The sequence below is a fragment of the Rosa rugosa genome, chromosome 1 (assembly GCF_958449725.1).
Source record: "Rosa rugosa chromosome 1, drRosRugo1.1, whole genome shotgun sequence".
In the NCBI taxonomy this organism is placed as follows: domain Eukaryota; kingdom Viridiplantae; phylum Streptophyta; class Magnoliopsida; order Rosales; family Rosaceae; genus Rosa; species Rosa rugosa.
The window spans coordinates 25,368,357-25,385,983 of record NC_084820.1 but is presented as its reverse complement, the minus strand read 5'-3'; the positions used below and the strand labels follow the sequence as shown (position 1 = coordinate 25,385,983).

The 17,627-nt window shown below is 42.2% G+C and overlaps 2 protein-coding genes across 3 annotated transcripts; one reads left to right on the top strand and one right to left on the bottom strand.

Moving 5' to 3' along the window:
• Positions 1–11,562: 11,562 nt before the first annotated feature.
• Positions 11,563–12,057, bottom strand: LOC133725083 (uncharacterized). Its single transcript, XM_062152155.1, has 2 exons — positions 11,929–12,057; positions 11,563–11,847 (listed from the first exon to the last, which is right to left on the bottom strand). The coding sequence occupies exons 1-2, from the start codon at positions 12,055–12,057 to the stop codon at positions 11,563–11,565; spliced, it is 414 nt and encodes a 137-aa protein (XP_062008139.1).
• Positions 12,058–13,267: 1,210 nt separating this feature from the next.
• Positions 13,268–16,255, top strand: LOC133708127 (uncharacterized). 2 transcript variants are annotated; one of them, XM_062133660.1, is made up of 3 exons: positions 13,268–13,665; positions 13,839–13,887; positions 15,634–15,813. In XM_062133660.1, the coding sequence occupies exons 1-3, from the start codon at positions 13,438–13,440 to the stop codon at positions 15,675–15,677; spliced, it is 321 nt and encodes a 106-aa protein (XP_061989644.1). In that variant the 5' UTR covers positions 13,268–13,437; the 3' UTR covers positions 15,678–15,813. The 2 variants fall into 2 exon arrangements, with proteins under 2 accessions (XP_061989644.1, XP_061989592.1); XM_062133608.1 differs by lacking the exon at positions 13,839–13,887 and having other exon boundaries at positions 13,291–13,665; positions 15,634–16,255.
• The last annotated feature ends 1,372 nt before the right edge of the window (positions 16,256–17,627 follow it).

Below are 17,627 nucleotides of genomic sequence, written 5' to 3'. Positions count from 1 at the left end.
ATCATTCCGACCTGATTTTGACGTGCTTCGGGCTGGATTTCCCGGCCTCTTGCCGCTGCGAGAATCTCTGGATTCTCCTCTGATTGCTCCATGATTTTTGACGCATCTTATCTATAAAAAAGCTCTCCGGCTCGGCTAGCTCTCCACCTCCATCTCTTGACAACGCCGGAGATAGCACGATTCCGGCCCGGCCGCCTGCGGTCCGACTCGAGCTCTGACTCCGCTCGGCTCCATCGCGCTTGACTGTCGGTCTCTGCCTGGCTGCTTCTTCCATTCGGACGTCGCCGCTCCCAGCCCGGAGTTCCCAGTCTTTCGACCCGCCGCCGACGCGCCTCAGCTCCACCGCTCTCACTGCTCCGGATCTTTGCTTCCGCGCGTCGGCTCCAAGCTCTCACACCCAAAAGCACCGAGGCTCTCGGCCCCATATCCAGTCTCTGATCGCATAAGTCTCTTCCTCCTTTTTTCTTCTCTCTCTCTCTTTTTTTTTTTGTTTTGTTCTTATTTTGTTGTTGACTTCCAATATTTTCTGACTCTCTTATTTCTCCATTCCAGTGCTCCAACTGTTGCTTTTGGGCCAGCATGCTGAATTCTAATTAATCTGACCTCCAAGGCTACTTGTTTGTAAGTTTTTGCTTTCTTATTCTTTTTCCCACTCTTATTTTCCCGATACCAGCCCCTGTTTTAGGGCCATGGTTGAATCGTGAATAATACAAGACTGCATCTTCGCCGCACACGAGTTTTGGCCTTTTATTTCTACTTCGATGCCAGTCTGTTCCTTTATGGTTACTATTGCTTCTTCTTGACCTTTGTTTTTTACTTTTCACAGCCTGTTTTTTGTTTCATGGCTCGCATCAAGTTTACCGATTCGACCTTACCTCAAAAAGGGAGCTCGGAGTCAAGTGGTGAACCCACGCCTTGGCAACTGACGCATTCGATTATGGAGAAATGAGCTGAAGTGTATTCTATCCCGAAATCGGTCAAACTTTCAGCCGTTCCTGCAGACGTGAATATCTACACGAGTAGGAATATTCTTGACGATGCCTTGATCTTGTCTCCTGAGCACTTGCGTTATGTCAGGTTCCCTATTCACCCTGTCTTTCCGCTCATGTGGGTCGTGCTCGGTCTGCATCCATTTCAACTTAATCCGAACTCCTACCTTATGTTATCTGCTTTTTTGATCATGGGTTTGAAGTGGGACGTTTCTCTGGGATTGTCTGATTTCCTCTACCTCTATGCGCCAAGCTAAGCAAATATTTTCGGTATTTCAATTTCACACCTTTTCCGAAGATGAAGGTATTTGCAGGGATTTCCACTCGCGATAGTGATTGGAAATCTAGGGCTTTGATGGTCTCTGGCTATTGGCGATCTCCTGAGCTAGACTTGCTTCCTCCGAAGGACTTTGCTGATGACCTCGGTATATATCATGTATCTTGATCAAACTATATTATGATCAAATCTTCATTCCAATTGTTTATTGAATTTGACTTGTCATCTTGCAGCTTATAAGATTTCTCAAGCAAAGTTCAACCTTCCTCCTAGTCGCGTGCAATGGCTGGAGACTCATCTTGTCGGGCGGGGATGGTATCCCTCTCAGTTTGCAACCCTCGAGAATTTTCTTGACATGGTGTCTAATCGTCCTTTGGCTTTGTTTGGCTGCTACCGAACGCATGTGAATCAGTCTCTTTTAGGAAAAACTTTAGTGCTCCAGGTGGCGGGCATGGAGAGCCATTTCTATGTATCGGAGTGTTGCGAACCTCTGTTCGCAAAATATCTTGCTATTAAGGACACATTCGTTTGTCCCTGGTTCTGGGGTCGTGGTTGTTGGGGAGGACGACGCGGACGAAGGGTCAGAGGAAAGGGATGAGGGGTTCAATGGCGACGATGCAGAGGAGAGAATGCATTCCCACGTCGTGAGGGAATTACCTCAAATAACCCCCCCTCCTCGGAAATTGAGGAAGCGGAAGGCTGAAAATGCTCCTGACAGCGACGGCCCCTCGCATGCTCCCTCTATTGATTCGTCTCGTGGTGCCCCACCGCCCTCTCCTTCACGAGGGGGCTCACTTCCCCAAAGACTTGCCCCAGGCGAAGCTGTTGATTCTGCTCTTCAAAGAGCCTCTTCGTCTCAAGAGGATCCAACCTCTTTCATGCCGCCGCTGCCACCCAAGGCTTTGCAGCTCAATTCAAGAAACAGGACGACACCTATATCTTAGCTGGGGAGTCCTTTTCTTCCAATGGCTTGGCGGCATTGGCGGTGGCTGGCGCCTTTGTATCGTCACATCCTAAATTAGGAGGTCCTCCCAAGAGCCCTATGGCGTTGTACGATAATGTTTGTGCCTCTCAGCTTGATGTGAGTACCTTTACCTTTCCCTTCTTTATAGAATCTTTGCTTCCTTTAACTAATTCTTTCTTTTTTCCCTTTTCTCTTGTGCAGGCTTTCTTGGCATCTCATCGCCTCTTGCACGGCATTGACGCTTTGCATACCAAACAACAACAGAAACTCGACGAGGCGAATGGTAAACTCGAGTTTAAAGAGAAAGAGCTCGATGATCAGATGAGGACAATGGTGGAATTGGCCTCCATTCTTGAGGACAAGAACCGCTAGATAACGAAGTTGAAGAATGACCTGGCCTTAGTAACTCGAAGCAAAGACGAGGAGTTCCAAAAAGGTGCTGCTCAGATGAAGCGCGTGTCAGCTAAATACTTCCGACTCGGGTGGAATCAAGCTCTGACTGAAGAAGACAAAAGGCGCTGCGTAGGCCCTGATGAGTTGAACTGTTTTTATGGGTTTGATCCTATGGGTTACTCTCCCATTCGTGGCATGCAACCAGGAGATGTCCCGTCGCCAGCCTCGAGCGCGTTTGACGAGAAGGAGGAGGAGGTGTTGTCCGCCGCTTGAGTTATATCAATCTCTCCTCCCGTAACATGTGGTCCTGACGGCACTCCTTAGTCTTGAAGCTTTCGAGGCTTTCCATGTTTTACCTTGCTTTTTATATTTCATGCTTATGTAATATACGAGAGGCGACTACTATTTCCTTTTCATGAATCGTGGCTCTAGTTGTACTTTCGTGATATTTCAATAATATATGCAATTGAATTTTAAATATATGCGTGCTGATTTAAATATCACTTTTGAACGGCTCAATTACCTTTGAAAAGACAAACTAACCTTTCCAAACATGCCACTTTGACCGTGATCACCATTCTCAACGGCTTCAACGACGGTCACCATGACCGCATCAACCGAGCTCCAAACCAACAACTTTGGTCTCCCCAGCGTTGATGGCGGTCTCCGTGCCCTCTCTTGGCTATTGTTGTGGGCTCCATGCGCCCTTTTGATCCTTTATCACAATCACACAATGTGTAAATGCAATTTTGCCAATTCTCAAGCGTACGTACTCACCTCATTGCCGACCTCGACGTCGACATCAACCTCGATGAGGGTGCCTCGATGTCGGTGTCAACCTCGATGGTGTCGACCTCGATGAGGGTGCCAATCTCGACGTCATCGACGTAGATGTCCTCGCAATAACCTGAGCATCGACCCCAATGTCGGCTTGGATGATGACGATGACGGTCGCTATGACCGCCACCGGTGTTTCCATGGCTTAGATGTGTATTCCATTCCCCTATTTGCCCCCTTGGTTTCCTTGTCTATGCTCGCAAACGCTCAGAAAGGAAAACAAAACAAAGGTAGAATATTCGAGGCACGGAGCCTTTCAAACAAAAAGTTATATTTGAGGATTTGAAACCAAACCGTATTGGAGGGTTTGCCCTCCGCTCACTGCTTCTTTACATCTTCCGGGGTTAGGATTGCCCCCATTTCCCGTAGGGGTTAGGATTGTCCTCATTTCTCCGTGCATAACCTCCACATCCTGCAAGTTTAAAATCCATCACGCCATCCCACCCCCGCCTGCAGCGAGGGTGTGGTCCATCATCCTACCCCCGCCCGCGGCGAGTGGTGAGGCACACCATCCCACCCCTGCCTGCGGCGAGGGTGTGGTCCATCATCCCACCCTCGCTAGCGGCGAGGGGTGAGGCACGCCATCCCACCCCCACCTGGAGCGAGGGTGTGGTCCATCATCCCACCCCCGCCTGCAGCGAGGGTGTGGTCCAACATCTCACCCCCGCCTGTAGCGAGGGTCCAGGAGGTCTCACAAGTTGTTAAGCGAACAATAATTTAGTCATTCACGCCAACTGCTTCCATTGCATTTCAAGATCAATTGTAAATGAAAATCATAGGAGTAACTGCTAAATGTTGATCGGTGTTACCTGGGTTGGTGCCCATTTGCTATTTTGAATGGAGACTTACCGGCATCCCCTTAGATTTCAGCTGCGAGTCCTCGAGGACTGGCTCAGTTACACTCATCAATCACTTTCCTCAGCACTGCTTCCTTAGAGCCCTCGAGGATTGGTCTGTACTGGTTCCTCCAGTTATTCATCCAATCAGTGTGCCGCTTGCCCCCTCGGCGTGAGGTCTGTTTAAGCCTTTGCTGGTGGCACAGCCGGCGCCCCCATTTGTTACTCTATTGGTTTAGCAACCACCGTCGCTGGCCTCGTCGCTGCCTCAGCCTTTGCATCTCATCATTAAGAGGCAAGTTCAGATCTTACAGTAGGTTCGAGGCAAGTCTGTTTGGGGATTGGATTTCGTCACTGCCAGTCCTCAGTGACATAAATGGGATTCCTTGAGGTGCAGCTCCCGCCATCACTTTTAGGGAAAAGTATTCCCACAGACGACGCCACTTGTTGGAGGTGAAAAATTCCGGTTAGGAATTTGACCCAACAATGAATGCTGACTGGAGCGGAAGCTGAACCGGGGACAATCGAAAGGTTTCTATTCGTCGTTGACTTGATGTTGACGAAGCAAAGACTCCTCTTGGCTTCGTAACTCGTCACCGCTCCGTGATTTCTCTCCACTCTGTAACCTCTCTCTGTCGCCTCCCTCTGTAGTCTCCCTACGTAAGCTCCCTTTGTAGCCTCCCTATGCGAGCTCCCTCCGTAACTTCCCTTCGTAGCTTCTCTCCATAATCTCTCTCCGCTCCGTCACCTCTCTATATAATCTCCCTACATAACCTCCCTTCGTAGCCACTCTCCGTAACCTCCCTTCGCTTCTTGGCTTTAACGAGGAAGCGGAGACTCCTCTTCGCCATCGGTGTGAGAGAGGAAGGGGAGGGTACCTGCAAAAGACTCTCCGATGCCTAAGCCAGTATTTTCCTGAGTCGAGTATAGAAGTCTCAACTAGAGTTCGATGCCATACCTGATCGTTTTGTCTCTATTTATAGGTGTCTTACAACTTTGGCTGCAAGTAAACTTGCATGGCAAGTTACCAATAACTTGGGTAGTAAGTCACCATTAAGGCCGCAGTTGCTCCTGCAATAACCGTCACTTATTGGAGACCATGATTGCCACACTGAATGTCGCATTTACGGCTACATTAACTGTCGCATTTACTGCTGCCATTACTTCTCTTCAATTGTCTTGATCGTAGGGTCAAATTTGTTCACCAACCTCACAACAATCTCGACCAATTAATGCATGAAATTTATATGGGGAAGTTTGAAGAAGCTTGATATTCTTAACTCAAATGGACGTACGTATAAATGATATTCATCATCACCATTCTTGGAGACTTGAGTCTTGTCACGCCTTGACAATTTATTTGAGTAGGATTCCTGCTCTAACTTTTACAATATCAAACACTCAATAAAACTAGCTAGAGTTTTCACTCCTTGTAGTTTCTAAGTGAGCAAGACTAAAACAAAAGCCATTCTTCGACTATTTAGACTACAATTTTCTAAGCCCAAACATTCAACCCCATTAGTGGAGAAGTTGACCATGTTTTCTCCACGAAGAATAGATGAAATGGCCAGCTGAAGAAGAATGAAAGACGATGCGAGCACATAAAGGCACGAACTTTTTAAAAATGGACAGCTTCATTAGCATAGTTTAATTAATTGTGTTAAAGTAACTATCAATAATAAATAAACACTTAATTGGTTAGGATGAAAATTATGCATGAAACAGTTGCCACGTCTCGGGAATATATGCAAATTCTTGAAGTACATGCATGAAATACATAAAAATTAGTTACTACTTAATAAGCACATCATATCAAACTTGGAGAAAAATCTCTGATTTCATCTTCATAGATTGGGCGCTTATTAGGAAATGTCAAGAAAATCGATCGAGAACTCCTTTTGATCATGATCTTCACTGCTTTTGTAAATGGCGGCTTCTTGTTATCTTGTATGTGATTTGAACCCAGAGAGACCAGTGTTGACGGTTGAGCCACATAAAATAAACACTAATAAAATTGAGTAACAAACAAGTAAACAACATCATTTATTGAAAGTGATTGATTATACCAAATGCTTGACCAACAAAGCAACAATGATGAAGCATCTTACTAAAAATCACTACATGTGCTCGAGTTGGTAAGAGCCTCTAGGTGTAAAACTCTCACATTCGGGTTTGAATCCTGTCGACACTGATTGGATCGATTTTAAATCTCAATCTATTCTTGATGGTCAAGAGGAAGAAAACATTTTGACACAACTCTCTGTTACGGATTAGTCTTTGCGCCTAAAAGCCTTTGAAGATACCGTGTGATCTCAATAAAAAAATAAAAAAAAGTAGCCATGCCAAAAGAAAATGATGAAGTATATGGTAAAAAAAAATTGTTTCATATATAGATTATAGATATAATGAAAATTTTGTGGTGTCAAAATATAAGGTGAAATGTTTTTAATCAAAAGCGGCTAAACAACGATGGGTGAACTTACTTTATTTTATCACTATAGAACAGAACCTAAGTGGCTCTACCATTATTATTACAATTCAAATCATACTAAACACAAAAACCAAGAAAAATTTGAGACAAAAACTCAAACTAAACACAAAAATCATACTAATATCAAAAATTTCTGTAAGAGGCATTTTGAACTGTTGTCCACCCAGAAGAGCCACTAACCTTGTGTACCGGTTAACTGGACTCTGAAGATAACATAACCATCATCATTACCACCACTTCCAGACTTAAGGCTATTAGCACTAAAGCCATGAGATGAAGAGTGGAGTAGTGGCTTCAATTGTTTTCACAAGGTGATGTGCACTATATAGCTTTGAGACTAGTGGAGTTGGCAAGTTGAAAGGTTAGAATTTGAAACATAAAAGAGAAATAGATATTTTATGTATCAAAATTTTGTGTTTTGTGCTTGTAATTTTCTTCCGACTCCTTATATATTTAATACTTATGACCAATGTCCGAAAAATCGCTAGGCGCTAGCCGGGCGGTGGCCAGGGGACTAGCGCCCAGACACCTTGGCCACCTAGGCAGTTTTGTATTTATTTAATTTTATAGCATATAATTATATAAAATTTAAATTTTTTCAATTAAACAATTTTAGATCCATATTAGTAACATAAAAAATTAGGCTATTTTCTATAAAGCCTTTTACTGCATAAACCCATCAGTAACAAATATCATCACTAATCAAGTAGAGTTCTAAGTCTTGCAAATAAGTTCTGATATTCAAGTTAGAATGTAACATTACCAAAAAAAACTCTCTCTCTAGGTTGAGAGCAGCTTGCTTTTTGTTTGAGCTCCTGCACTATCATTAATACCCACCCAGATTATCACTCTTCTAATTCCTCTTTCTTTGTCTCGTTACCTCTATAGCTTTTCCTTCCCCCTCGTAATCCGCCCTTCTACTCTATAACCAGAGCTAGTATTACTTGGCTATACCATGTTTTCCCTCAGAACCACCCACACTCTTAAACACTGGATCAATTAGAAGTGTCGATTGAAAATCTACTAAACTACACAATCAAATCAAACAACCCCTTCACAATTCCTTAGTACCTAAGAGCAATTAAGAAACAAAGATTTCAAAGAACGAGAACGAAACTTTGAATAGCAGATTACCAGAAGAGAGAGAGAGAGAGAGAGAGAGAGAGAGAGAGAGAGAGAGAGAGAGAGAGAGAGAGAGAGAGAGAGAGAGAAGCCGTCGAGCAGAGAGTTAGAGATAGAGAGAAGTCAAAGGACTGAATCTGATTGAAGAGATATAGAAAGCCGAGCCGAGATTGAGGGAGAGAGAGGCGCGAGCGACTGGCGGTGTGGTGAATTGCTGGGTTTTGGATTGAAGGAGAGAACAACGACTGATTCTGAAAGAGAGACTGAGACAGAACAATAACAGAGATGGAATAAAAGAAAGAAATATATATATAAATCGAACCGCCTACCACCGCCCAACTGCCCAAATGCCTGCCCAGTTGCACCTAATCGCCCGCGTAGGAAGCCTGGGCGGCCACCCAAATGCCCACCGCCCACCTCCACCGATTTGGTATTAATCGCGGCGGAGACCCACCTTCCAACCCCTAGGCGGCCTGGGCGCCCGCGTTTTAGAACACTACTTATGACTGATTAAAAATGATGTTTGGTTTTTTTTTTTTTTTTGAATCAAGGGAGGTCAGCCATTTATTGAAAGAATAAGAGACTACACATTACAAAGCTTAGCTGCAATCGCAGCTTGTAAGAAATCTGGAACTAAAAAGTAAAAGGCATTCTGCCTAAGAGAGTGACCATAGGTAGCCAACAGATGCGCTACCCCATTGCCCCGCCAACCAACATGTAGCACTTGCACCACACTTTGAGCTTCCAAAAGAGCCACTACATATCATATATCCTGCCCAGTAACGACAAGTTGGCAGATTCACTTAATGAAAGTTGACGTTGAACCTCCAATGCATCAGTTTCCAGCATAACTGGACCAAAGCCGTGCTCCCCTGCGAACTCTAGCGCAGCTTTGCATGCTAAGATTTCCGCATGTTCCGGTGAAATCAAACCACTCAAAGGCCCAGCCCCGCCACCTAACATCATCCCAGCCTCGTTTCTAAGCACAAAACTAAAACCACCTTTCCTAGTGGCCCAATGGAATGCACCATCCACATTGATCTTAATCAACCCCACTGGAGGTGCCCTCCACACAGCTCTACGTGCAATTTTAGGCTGTGAAAGCTTCATGGTATGAAACCTAAATTCCTGCAACCTAGAGACAATCCCCAAGCTAACATCCCGGGCCTCACACTTCTTTTGATTCCAAACTCGATCATTTCTTTCCTTCCAAACTCCCCATATAGAGAATAAAAGCTCTCCAAATTGAGCTAACGACAAATCTTTAGCACACTGATTCAGCCAGCTAATAACATCCCCATGCATATTACTAGGGCTATAACATACCTGAACAATCAAAGCATTCTTTTGCAGCACCAACCTTGTATAGGGACAGTCCCTGCATATATGAAGAGTAGTTTCATGATGAACCTCACATAACACGCATGCATGCGACTCCACCACCACTCTCTTCGAAGCCAAGCTTCCTAGAGACGGAAGTATATCCAGACACGCCCTCCAGACATGAATCTTAGCTTTGTTAGGAATGACCACTTTCCATAGTTTTTTCCAAAAACTCGGGCCAACTGGGAGTTGCAGTAGATGATAACTGGAGGACTTCAAGAAAGCAAATCTATAGGTTGTCTTCACTGAGAAGTTTCTATCTTTCGATAGTTTCCAACAAAGCCGGTCATTCACTACTCTCCTACTCAGAGGAATTGCCGCAATCCCAGCTGCTTCTTCGGCCGTGAATACCTCTTCTAACAAGGGTATGTTCCACCTCCCAGATTCACACATCAATTCATTCACCGTTTGACGTTCACCCAACCCCAACACCATGGATATAGGTCGTCCAGAAGGTAATGCCACCACCCAATTATCAGAATAAATACCAATGTTCTCGCCGGTACCGACCTGCCAATAACAATTTTCTTTAAGAATTTCCCGTGTAGAGAAAATGCTCCTCCAAGAGTACGAAGGCGAGGCATGAGGTAAGGCCTCCCAAAAAGAAGTATCCGGAAAATATCTTGCTTTGTAGATCCTAGCAACAAGCGAACCAGGATGATTCAGTATCCTCCATGCTTGTTTTGCTAGCATGGCAGAATTAAAATTGGAGAGACTACAAAAACCTAACCCACCCTCTTCTTTCGGGTTACAATGAGCATTCCAACTCTTCCAGTGTATTTTCCTTTTATCTAATGTGCTACCCCACCAAAACCTTGCACACTGCTGTTCCAGATCATCACAAAATCCTTGAGTAAGTTGAAAGACGCTCATCGCATAATTAGGTAACGCTTGAACCACCACCCTGATCAAAATATCTTTTCCTGCACCACTCAACAATTTTCCTTGCCAAGAAGTTAATTTTTTTTAGAGTCTCTCCTTGATATACTGAAAAGTAGTTGTTCTCTTCCGTCCTACGTACGTGGGAAGACCTAAATATTTTGCATGAGAAGCCACAACCTCCACCCCTAAAAAACTAGAGATGTCTGCTTGTAACTTGTTATCCACATTTTTGCTAAACACCACCGAACTCTTGGCAAAGTTAACCACCTGACCAGAAGCTCGTCCATAAATATCTAAGACCTCCTGGATAACACCACAAGACTCCAATGAAGCCTGTGCATATAGCATACTATCATCCGCAAACAATAAATGATTTACCGAAGGTGCATTAGCATAGACCGCAATGCCTGGAAGGGTTCCTGTAGACAATCTTTGATGTAGTAACGCTGAAAAGCCTTCGGCTCCTAGGAGAAAAAGATAGGGTGACAATGGATCTCCCTGTCGCAAGCCCCTACTAGGGGTCACATACCCTCGTGGTCTCCTTCTGATAAAAAATGAATACCGCACCGTACTCACACATTGCATAACCATAGAAATCCAATGTCTTGCAAACCCAAACCGTACCATCACCTTCTTTAGGAAGGTCCATTCCATCCAGTCGTAGGCCTTGCTCAAATCCAGTTTCAAAGCTATATAACCATCATCCCCATCCCTCTTGTTATGCACGAAATGTGCAATCTCATTTGCCACTAATATATTATCAGTAATGAGCCTACCCGGGACAAAAGCACTTTGGAAAGGGGAAATCACCTCCGGTAGAATAAGCTTTAACCTATTAGCAATAACCTTCGAACAAATCTTGTATATTACATTACACAACGCAATGGGTCGCAGACCTGACATGTGTTCTGGATTACTCACTTTCAGAATAAGACAAATATGAGTAAAATTAACTTGCTTCAACAAGTGACCTGTCTGCAGAAAGCTATGAACTGCTGCAAAAATATCATCCCCAATGTGATCCCAATAGTGTTGGAAAAAAAGAAGGGGCATTCCATCCGGACCTGGGGATTTAGTAGGATACATCTGAAAAAGAGCAAAACGTACCTCCTCCTTAGTATACGTCGCACAAAGCTGAGCATTCATCTCATGAATAACCCTAGGGACAATGACCTCCAGAGTTAAATTCAAAGCATCCACATCAATTTCGGATGCTTGAAACATTTTAGAAAAATAAGTGGTGATCACATTCGCAATACCCTCATCTTCATCCTGCCACTGTCCCGTCGCATCAAATAAGCCTTGCAATGAGTTCTTGTGTTTCCTGTTCTCAATTTTCCGGTGAAAAAACCGGTGTTTCGATCCCCTTCCTTGAGCCAAGTAATTTTTTACCGTTGCTTCCAAAACAATTCCTCCTGGCACAACAAGCTCTGGAGCTTATCAGTCAGCTCTTTCTTCTCATTTTGTACACTCATTGATGGGAAAACACTCAGTAACTCTTCCAACCTAGCACGAATGCCCAACATCTGTAATTGTCGGCCCTTGAACACCTCCTCTTGCCATTTGTTCAAATGAATCCTAGTATGCATAACTTTCTTCGTTACACAGAACATAGGAGTGCCCGAAACATCTGTTCCCCATGCTTCCTTCACCACACCGTCACACTCTGGGTGCTATAACCAAAACGCTTCAAATTTGAAGCAGTGAGCCCTACGTCGTGTAATCAGCGGTGCAGTACTCGCTCTTAGTAATACCGGAACATGATCAGAGTCAGACGGCGCCAGATGCAGTACCCTAGCATGGTTAAAAATATCAACCCATGAAGGAGTACAAACAGCCCGATCCAACCGCAACAAAGTATCAGAGTTCCACCATGTAGCCATTGAACCCTAAAACCCTAGATCTAGTAGTTCACAATACCCTAATGCCTCCCTGAACCTCGCATTTGCCTCTCCGGCCGCATTGGTCCGGCGATCTTCTCCCCACTATTCAGGATCTCATTAAAATCCCCTAACACCACCCAAGGTAGAGAACCCATGTCGGAAAGGTCACGCAGCAATTGCCATGACTTATCTCTCTTGCCAGTACGAGCATACCCATAAAATACCGTCAGACACCATGTCGGATCCCCAGCATCCCCCACAACCACTGCATCAATGTGATGCGTCGATTTGGTACCAATTTGAATCTTTACATCATCGCTCCAAAAAAGCCCCAATCCACCTGCTTGGCCCGCGCTCAATACCTCCTCTGGATGAGCAAAACCTAACGCACGACGTAGGTTTTCGAAGTCATCCAACCTGCTGATCTTCGTTTCACATAAGAACACAATCTGTGGGCGATTCTGAGCACACAAGTCCTTCAGCGCCCTCGTCGTAGCATCATTGCAGATTCTTCTGCAATTCCAACTAAGAATATCAAGATCCATCGATGCTTGAATTGGCTTTCTTGCTTCAAGAAAGTAACCCTAGCACAAGCGGCTAGGTCGTAGCAAAAATGATGTTTGGTTTTGATTAACTAGCTCCACATGTTAAAACATAGATAAAAATTTCTTACTATTATTTTATTTACTTTGGTGACATATACTACCGCTTAGACGATGGAGATTTTTGAAATGACCAAAACATGTTATATATGTAATATAAACAGGTTGAGTAAATTACTTGCAAGTTAATAGATTGTCCATAAACTCACTTGTTCATTAAACTTGTCGTTGATGGATTAACCCACTAATAACATGTGAATTCAATCATATTATTTTCTGCAGATTTCAAGTCATATTATTGGACTGTAACAAAATTATCAGCCATATCCATTTCAATATAACTAACCGACAACATATATCCAGGTCGATCTGCTTGATTTATTTATAGCTGTCACTTCTAATTTTCGAAATGATCGTTTTTGTTTTTTTTTTCTTTGACAAGTATCTTATAAATGATCTTCAAGAAGAACTTGCCAAAGAAGATGAATTTAAATTTCGCGACAGCCCCAACTCCTATTCTAACTCGCGGTTTATTTACGCGCGGAGACACGCGCGTGCCTGGATAATCTTGTTGTAAAATATTAATTAATTTCAAACTTCTGACCACTTCGTTGGCTTTATCTTCACCTCCATAAAAACATGTCAATTTCCCTGTCTTTTCACTCCAAGTTCCAAACCTGGATGCCTTTTCTTTAATCACAATCATTCTCTTTTCTCAAAACCCAATTTTCTCCCCTAATATTCCTTCTCAAAACCCATCTCTCTAAAATCAAAGATCATGTACAATTTTGGAGATGAACTCACTTTAGAAACCTACAGGGTTCCCTGGCTTATATGGATCCAGGTGATAGTGATGGTCCTCCTCCTCCTCCTACTCTACTGCTTCAGCATGTTAGTCTTGGATCTCCCAGATGACAACACCAAGCCTTCGTCTTCCAGCACTCGTTTGGTTTCCAGTCACAACTTCACCACCACAGTTTCTACACACCGTTTGCAGAGTACCCAGGTTTGGATTTTCCCAACCCACCTTTTCTTCTTCTTCTTGATTTGTATGATTGCTAGGAAAATGTAGGAGTAGTTCCAATCCTGGATGGCTAGTATTTGAGTTCTTGTTGTTTATGTGGATCAGAACACCACGAAGTACAAATCATAAAATTATTTTCCTTTTTAGTTTTTCAGGGGGCACAACAGCACCATTTTGTGGACCTGTTTTTAGATTGCAAGACTTGTGAGACCCCACTCACCATTTGTTTACTTTGTTGTGCAATAATTGCCTTATTTTTTAGCAAAAAATAAAAGATTACGTAGAGATTCTGCATTGAACACTTCATTGTTGTGCCGTTAAGAACAACCGAAACGTGATGATGTCTGTTTCTTTTTGTGATGAACATGAAATGTAATATTAACAACAGCATGACCTGTCGTCTGGTTTCGTTTAGTGATTATCTTTTAATTTACTTTTGTTATTGATTTTGTGTAAAATTATTTCATTTTCTTTAAAAATTGTTAATCAGGATATGGTTCCTGCCGGATCAAAGATGTTTTTTTTTTTTTTTTTTTGAACTTTGGACCTCCAAACGTACAGGTTTAAAAAAAAAAAAAAAAACAAGAACAATGTAGGTTATAAAGTAATAAAATTTGAAATGACCAACCAAAAAAAAAAAAACCAACTGAAGCAAACATGTCTTGGGATAGAAAAAGTTAATACATGATATGATAAGCATGGCATGTCAGCTCAGCTTTCAGTAGCATGTAACTAGTTCTCTAGATTTTGTTAATATAGATATAGTTTTTCATTTGATCGACCCTTTGGGAAGTGATGAATGGGGCAGGTTCAATGTCCAGAACTCAACATTTTCAAAGGGGAGGGAGGTGCTACTCTCTTTTGTTTGGTTTTTAGCAATGTGCAATGGGAATGTCTCAATGTCTCAACAGAAAATCTTCACTTTTGAAATCTTTTGTTGAAAGGCTTGGTAGGCTTCCCTTGCACATTGGATTTTCTTTGATAAAACTTGGTTGAAGTTTTACTCTCTTTGCATTTCATTTTACTTTCTGCTTCATTAAGTAGTTGGTTCCATGCAAATTCATTAAGTTTGTTTTTGCACTCCTCTTTCCCTTCTAATCCATCCTTGAGTAGGAGGATTCAGAATTCTTGGATTCAGTAATGCTATATGAACCACATTTTGGGATTACATTATAGATCACACCTTTAGTATATGTGGAACTAATCTATAAAATGGATCCCACCTCTATTAGGGATTTGGTCTAAAATGTGGTCAGAAAATGTGGTTCATATAGTTTTAATGATTGGAAATAAGGCCAGGATTTCAAATTCGTCCAGACCTCTTTTGCTCTCATTGACCTTCTGCAATTAAATCTGGAAAGTGGAAAATTTTCTTTTGATGTTCCTTCTCCTTCCTTCGTTTCTCTCATATTTTATTAATTGATTGGTGAGGATAATTTTTAATGGATCTTGTTCCTGGTCCACGTTGAATGCATCGATTTAGATCATGTTTAGTTGGAGAGAAGATGAAGAAAACAAAATGGAAGAACATTTCTTTAATTTTACTTATTGGGCAGCATATATATGGATGGAACATATAGTATTTGGAGGAAGATAATTGCTTCTAAGTATTTGGAGGAACATGTAATGTTAGTTATTTTATCATGCTTCTAATCTGTTTGTAGGACCTGACACACTAATATGCTTTGAATCATATACAGGATCGTATTGAATTTATTATTCTCCCTGATACTGCGATGGGGTTTTGATGACAGTGTGCAAATATCATTTGTTTTAATAATACCACAAATTTGCTGACTTTCTGATATATCATTTGAATGAGTTAATGACTACAATGTTCATCACTTTATTTATTTTTGCTGACAAGTTAAACATGTTTACTGCCTGCTGTTATGTTTAGAATCTGTAATACATATACAAATTAAATTTGAGCTTGTAAGATCTTGTCAGGTAGGAGAAAGTATGAAAGGCGAGATAGTACCGAGCACCAGTAGAGTAATGAGAGCAGAGGACATGGTCGAAATGGAGGGCTCTGCAACACCCATCATATATCTCCACCCATGCTATTATTTTAGACTTGCGAGGCTTGCATTTCTCAAGTGTCTGGGTTTGGATCCTAGTGGTGAAAGTTTATCAACCCCGCACAGAGGGAAGAGAAAAGAAAGCTGACATGAATTCCACTCCCATGAAATAGAGATTAGCTTTTTCGGATTTAATGTTGCAAGGAAAGGAAGAGATGTATGTTATGTTGTCCCATGAACTTGAAGCAAAGCTTGCCAACAAGAACTAGTATAGACCTACAAATACAAACCAATTGTGAAGGTTGTGGAAGGAGAACGTGTAGGAGCCTAGGAGGCATTACAGATCCAAAGCCAATCGACATTCAACGGCAGAATTTATTGATTCACTCAATTGTAAGCATACCACATTGATTGTAAATGGTATTTGAGTAATTGTAGGACCATGGTTTGGCTGTACTTTAGAGAATAGAGATTGATTTTGTTGGCAAAATGATTTTTTTTTCTTGAACAGGAAGAATTCAAATTTAGAAATTAGAATGAGTGCTTATTCTCGTACTTGCACATTTGAGATTTGGACATTCCCATATTTTCATAAATTTTCTTTATCCCCTTCTGTCCTTCCAGAAAACTATAAAGAAATGATAAAAAACAAAAACAGAAAAGAAACAACCGAGCCTCTCATTTTCCATCTTCTTCTTCTTCCTCGCATAGACTTTCTCCTTACTCTTTCTCCTTTTGTTTCTTCACACGCTCTTCTGTTCAGTGATGCTTTGTCCATGTTTGTGGAAAAAGCGTGTGCTGTTCAATGGCTTACTCTGGTAAGAATTTCTCCGTCTGGTCCACAAATTAGTCGTCTCTTATTTGCGAATGATTCACTGTTTTTATTCGAAGTCACACCCTCTAATGCATTCAATCTACTGTGTTTTCTACAATCTTGGAGACTACTTGAGTACATCAAATAAACTAACCCAAGTCTTCTGTGGAGTGGTCAATTATTCTAGACCCATAATTAGGACAATTAACTCAGTCGTTAATACGGCGGTAAAAATCGGCCATGAAAGCGACATTGATTGCGCCATTGTGGTCATAAGTATTGTAATAACAGTGCACAATTATTACAATTATAAGTGCGCAATGATTACTCATCATAAGTGTGCAGTGATTAACCGTCATAAGTTAGCAATGATTGTCAACATAAGTGCAGGAGTAAATACAGCCATAAAAGCAATGGTAATGACGACTTGTCACCCAAATATGTTATCGCATATATAAAGAAGGCTCGACATCTAGGTAATACATCCTATTCCAACGTATTCTACTTCGCTCGACTTAGACAGTAACTAACTTAGGCATTGGAGGGTTTTTTGCAGGTACCCCCCCCCTCTTTTTCAAGCCGACGATCAAACTCCAAGTCAACACTCTAAGGAAGCTTCTCAATTATTCTTGGTCAGCTCCCGCTCCAGTCAACAACATTTATTGGTGAGCCAAAATCCCCTTCAGAATTTTTCGTTACCAACAGGTGGCGCGGTCTGTGGGAGCCACTTTTCCCTAAAAAGTGATGGTGGGAGCTGCACCTCAAGAAATCACATTTCTGTCACTAAGGACTGGGAGTGACGGAATACAAGCCCCAAAGAGACTAAAATCCGGGTAACGTTGACTATCGTTCTTTCCTTTAGTAATCATTTTTCTGATTTTCACTTCCTTTTGTATTCAAAATATATTTGTGGTCGATGTTACCGAAATGTATGTGTAAGGCTGGTGGCCAAAGTAAATACCCAAGGCCGGTGGCCAAAAAGAATAAAATGTATTTATTAGATTCAAAGGGAAATGGGGGCAATTTCATGTCTCATGTTGAAAATGACTCTTCACCTCGAGGAAAGTGTAATACCCCGAAAATTTGTTCTTAATTTATGATGATTTTCT